This window comes from Lytechinus pictus, chromosome 19 (genome assembly GCF_037042905.1).
Source record: "Lytechinus pictus isolate F3 Inbred chromosome 19, Lp3.0, whole genome shotgun sequence".
Classification (NCBI taxonomy): Eukaryota; Metazoa; Echinodermata; class Echinoidea; order Temnopleuroida; family Toxopneustidae; genus Lytechinus; species Lytechinus pictus.
In genome coordinates, this window is record NC_087263.1 from 7,833,437 (window position 1) to 7,839,436 (window position 6,000).

Sequence of the window (6,000 nt, forward strand, 5' to 3'; positions counted from 1 at the left end):
GCCTCGATGTTCGGATAGCTGAGCCTGTGCACTTGTTCACTGCAACCATCCTGCCTGTGGGGAATCTACAGGTACATGTAGGACTATGGTATGCCAATGCTGTACATAGCACACACTTTAAAAAATCATTAAAATATCACTTTTTTGACCAAAATTACTAATTTCCATACAGTTGCAATTTATTTTTCATTAGTAACTTGGGAATATTTTTTATATTCACCAGAGCGCTCAAAAACTTGAATTTTGGGCATATTTTTATGTACGCCCTCTATTGATGGAAAGTAATATGGCAAGAAAATTTTCATTTTTCAATCTCTAATTTTGATTAAAAAAAAATAATTTAAAGAATCAAATTTACATAAGAGCCAAGTTATATGATGAATAGCTGTATTGGAAACTGACAGTGTAAGAAAATCAAGCATTTGTCCCATAGAAAAAGAGAAAATAAGCCAAAATTGCCACCCTTATTGTGCCACACATGGAGATGTAACTGAGAACAAAGTTATATCATAACCTTGTTCATTGAATGAGTGAGCCTGTGTCACGATAGACCTTCATCCATATAATCGAGGTAAGTGCATAATTTATTTTTTCCCCTTTTATTTGAAGTGCTATTCCGACCCCATTCTACCCCATTTTGGAGAGTATATAGATTTATGTTTGACTAGTATTACACGGATGACTCCTGGGTTTATAGACTATAGACTATAGTATGATATAACCTTGTTCTCTGTTAGTGTTACTGTTAGTACTCCATGTGTGGCAAAATAAGGTTGGCAATGTTTGGCTTATTTTCTCTTTTGCTTTGGAGCAAATGCTTGATATTGATACTGTCAGACACTCAGATTCCCATTACAGCTAATCATCATATAATTTGGCTTTTAATTAAATTTGATTCTTTTTTTTTTCTAAATTAAAAAAAGAAATTTAAAAATGAACATTTTCTTGCCATATTTATTACTTTCCACCAATTTTTTCTAAATAAAAAAAAAATAGAGATTGAAAAATGAAAATTTTCTTCCCATATTATTTACTTTCCAGTCCACCAAAATATGCCCAAAATTCAAGTTTTTGAAGTTTGAGCGCTCTGGTCTGCTGAATACAATTACATAAATGATTCTCATGTCATTGTTTCTAAAAATAAAATTGCAACTGTATGGAAATTCGTATTTTGGGTCACAAAAATGTTATATTTTAAAGTGTGTTGTACACTGCAAGCGTCCGTATCGTGGGTGAAGAACAATAGAAAACAAGATGGCGGCGTAAACATAGGGCAAGTCTCTTCCGTCTTTTCATGATATTTTCCTCATATTTTTGATGAATTCTTGTCTAGAAATAAAATCCATGGCGTAGAAATGTCGGAAATGAAGTTGTATCTCATGTACATGATTTAGGGCTAGATCTTTTAGAAAGAAAGTTGAAATCTCGGGGGGCGAAAGTTTCACTAAACTTTCAGGTTTTTTGGTGGTAGGCTACACGCAAAAGTATAGGAAGGAAGACCTGGCTTCGTATATGAGAATTGAGAGTAACCTTATGTTACTCGTTAGTAAATGTTTTTACTCTCTAGAAGCCTCCTGGCTAATCCTACATAGATTCCCCCACAGGCAGGATGGTTGCAGTGAGCAAACTGTGCCGCGCACACGCTTGCCTTCGCCGGCCTGCCCAGCCCCAGGCGGCGCGGTGCGGCTCCGCTCCTGCCAGTAGAGGCGCCGGTCAGAAAATTGGGATCGTCCCAGAATACAGGGACTGTCTCAGTTTATAAGGATTTCTTCACACTAGAAATCTAGGAAAGTTCATTCACCTGTCAAGTGCCGACACCAATCAAGTGTGCTAGTCAATGTAAACATATCAGGTTTCATAACAAGATTATTGGAAGACGGTAAGTCATGAAAAATAGACGGCGAACTGGGGGGAATTGAGGTCACTGAATCTATTTTTAGCACTCTCAATTTCCGTAATTGCTGTCTTTGTCCCGTAGGGAGAAGTGAAAAAAAAACGTCCCCATAAACAAGGACAGTCTCAATTTATCAAGACATGATTTGTCTTGGTTTATGAGGATATCCTTGTTTTCTGGGACAATCCCAGTTTTTGGACCAGCGCCTCTACTGCCTGCACTCGTCTCTTGTTCATTGAATGAGCGATGAGTGCCTGCACTCAACTTGTCTCAACTCAAAGCCAAAGGCAAAGCCAAACTAGACAGCTGGCAGCCGTCTGTTTCGAGGAGTTTTTTAACTTTTTTTATTTTTTTTATTTCTCCTCGTACACAGACGGCTCGCTAGCGTGCAGCCACCATTAGGGGACTTGCAATGCAAAATCCCCCCGTCGGGGCTCTTCAATTTTTGTCTTTAATGAATAAAAATTTTGAAAATTAACGCGACCAAAATGCAAATTAATATTCCCTCTTGGCATTAATTGCCAAAAAACTGAGAAAAATCAAGTTAAAAGGAACAAAAACAGTGACTTACCTTGACTGTCGCGCAAATTCACTTCCCCGTTTTATCCGATCTTAAGTACATAAACATATGGCCGTTGAGTCCCCTGTACAGATCGCGCTAGAACTTCGGTCTCTGTATTTGGTGAGTGAAGCCAACGGAGTTCAGCTGAACAACCAACATAACAGAGACCGAAGCTTTTGGTCTAAGCCAAACACAAACTATGACGATGTCTGGCGATGAAAATGCCAATTAAAAAAAGGAGTTACACACTTACCTCTATCAGTCACAACAAAGCACTGCTTAATAGGACCAATTTCTCCGAATTGTGACTCCAAATCTTTAGTCGTAGCCGAATATGGCAAGTTCCTTATAAAAAGTGTTGAGCTCACATGTGCTGTGGACGCCGCCATCTTTAAATGTCAATTCTGTACGCGCACGCGCAATAAAGTGCCTCCTTGTACGAAGCGACCATTAGGTAAAAGTGTTTCTTCCTCTTGGTTTCTTTCCACACAGATCAACGCTTTAGCAAGCGACCATTAAGGATGAGATGACAAACTCTCGGCCGCTCTCGGCGGTCCAATAATCGATGAAAGATTGATGACAACAGGCCAGGGTATGCAAAACAAGTACTTCTTAGGAAGTTTCCGAAAGCAGATATGTAGTTCTAGGTTTTCCTCCTATGTGGTCAATTTCACCCAAGATAAATGTTGATTTGAATAAATAGGGGGGAAAAGGTACAAAGCTGAAAATTTCATCAAAATCGGGTGTAAAATAAGAAAGTTATGAAATTTTAAAGTTTCGCTTATATTTCACAAAACAGACAGACGATGATGTCCCTCAATCACTATTTTTTATTTTTATTGTTTGAATCATACAATAGTTCATTTTTTAAGATTTTGACAATTAAAGCCCAACTTGACTAAACCGTATACAATGCTGATACCACAGTCGGGATTCCATTGTCAGTGAGGAATTAATTTATGTTTCACTTGGCAATGAGGAGAAAATTAGAATATTTCATATATGATATAATAAAATACACACGAAAGAGTGAGTGGATGATGTCATCAGTCTCCCCATTTGCATACCAACCAGGAAAAGCATAACTGTTTTGTGTAATTAAGCGACCTTATAATGTCAGAACTTTCTTATTTTACATCCCATTTTGTTGGAATTTTTAGCGTTATGCTTGTTGGATTTTCGTATTTTTATTCAAATCAATTTTTTGTTGGGGTGGACTTGTCAGCCCGGAGGGGGGGGGGGGCAGTCAAATATATTGCTGTAAACATGCGTGACCCCCCCCCCCCAATAAAAATAAAATAAATAAATAAAATAAAAAATAATAATAAATAAACGCACAAAGGCGTGCTTTTTTCGTTTTTGGACGCGGGCCGCGCGTGCACTCGTAAAGGGTATCAAAATCACCGATTTTCCCAAAAAAGTTGCTTTAAAAAACTGGTCAATAGTCAATCGCGGGGTTAAACGTGTTTAAAGTATTTTTTTCCAAAGTTTTTTAAGACTAGCCAAACGTGTTTAGGGTACGTTCCCCCCAAGCTTTTCCCCGGGCTTATTAGATTAGATGACACTTATTCACAGTGTTAACATGTATTCCTTTGTGGAATTTTAATCCTAACTGCACTGGGGGATGCTATACCAATGAATATAGTGTTGCCTATTTAAGCTTATTGTTAGCAATTAGACTAAACTTGTTCAGGGGTAAATTCTGGCGACAACTTGTTTAGGGGCCAAAACGTGTAAATGAAGCCCACGAAAAACATGTTCAGGGGGTTATTCTGCACACAGAGAAAAACTCGTCTAGGGGGTGTTTGGAAATAATTTGGCCACGCGTGTGCACAGCAATACATTTGACTACCACCCCCTCGGTGGACCTTTAAGATGGCTGGCTATTTGCAGAAACTGGACTTCACCTGTAGTCAAATTTCATTGGTTCGTTTTACATCATCAATTTAGGCTTCTTGGATTTGCTTTAATTAATGATAATTGTTTGTAGAATGATCAGGATCAGTGCCTATTTATCATACAAACTTGAGTACGAAACTCGGGCTGATTGTTATTGTTGTTGAATTCCAAACTCATTCAAGGACATTTTATATTACACATTATATGCGAATAATGCGATGACTTGAAAAGGGACGCTTCAAGGATTGTTGGCAAAAATTCATGAAACGAAAAGGCCTGCTAAAATATATCAAACCAAATATTGCGAGTACGAAGTCTGGACGGATTATTATTTTTTTAGACCTGGTAGGTCTATTGTTCCAGTGTAAGCTCAACGTATCTCAGTCGCAATTTATTGAGCGCAAAGAGTAGGTTTTATTATTATTAATATTCAGACCTGAAAACAATAGGACATGTAGGATGCGTATCTCAAAAAAATATATATTATTAAGCCTATTAAAAGCGTGAGCGTCATTAGTTTTTGGTACCTTTTCAAGAATACGGAATATTTTTCCGTTTAATGTTCCTCAGTGTTCTTTAATTCATTTCCCATCCCCGTCCTTTGTGGTCACTAAGTTCCATGGTTTCAGTCATGTTCTCAGCAAAACTTTCAATTCAACGTGAAAGGTTAACAGAAAAAAATGTTTTGTCGCAGTGACTTCAAGTCAGGCGCGTAGCCAGGGGGGGGGGGGGGCGGTGGGGGCGGTCGCCCCCCCCCCCCAAAACGTCCCCCCCCCAAAAAAAAAAAAGAAGGGAAAAAGAGAGGAGAAAAGGAAAAGCGAAGGGAGGAAAGGGAAGAAAGGTAGCTTTGTGGGTTTTTCTTTTTCTTTTTAATTTTTTCTCAAAAGAGAAACTATTCACTCTTGCTCTAAAATGTATATGAATTTTACTTCCGCGCTGCGCGCGGTTAAATGACAATATTGCAGTTCTCCTTTGTATCCCCTCACTCTTTCTCTAACCCTGTTTTTCCACCTCAGCTATATGTGTTTCTTGCCAGTTAAAGTTCAAATGTATACATTAGGGAATGGAATTAGAGTAAGGTTAGTCCGAAGTATATGAAGTTATCTTTTTTTTTTCAAATTGATCGCACAACTTCTGGTCGGGTCGATTCCGGGCGGGTAAAATCTTTATATCAATTTCTGCCGTCACCTCCATATAGGCAACTTCTCCCGCTTTTCAGCTCATTACTAAACAACCATAATTTGGGGGCAAACAGGTACCTATTATAAAAGAGGAAGGTATACAATTCGTGTCGTATTAAATAAAAAAAGTACAATATTTTTTTATCAAATTCTATTAAACTTCATGTCCCTGCACGATCATCTCCTATCCTGTTTTGCGCCCTCATTTTGAAATTTCGAATGACATCTAAGTTTCTTTATCATTCAAAATTAAGCGCTTCAGGATATTAGTCAAAGAAATCATTTTTTTTTATATAATTTAAATAAATCACAGAAGTTTCAACTTTTTGTGCACTATTTTCCTTGTAATGAAGTTCAATAATCTTAGAAAATCAATTGAATTATAGCCGATGGGGTATTAGAGATATCTGCATTTGATGAAACGTCCGCCCTTTGAAATTTCAGAGTTTAATTGCTCAGGGCGG

The 6,000-nt window shown here is 37.8% G+C and overlaps 1 protein-coding gene across 1 annotated transcript in view; it reads right to left on the minus strand.

The window, feature by feature from the left end:
- Nucleotides 1–2,870, minus strand: part of LOC129283135 (RNA-binding protein 28-like) — a 29,046-nt gene extending 26,176 nt beyond the window's left edge. The window contains exon 1 of the mRNA XM_054918976.2: nucleotides 2,710–2,870. Within this exon, the coding sequence (XP_054774951.2) occupies nucleotides 2,710–2,845 (136 nt within the window). The 5' untranslated portion in view covers nucleotides 2,846–2,870. The remainder of the gene's footprint in view (nucleotides 1–2,709) is intronic.
- Between the last annotated feature and the right edge of the window lie 3,130 nt (nucleotides 2,871–6,000).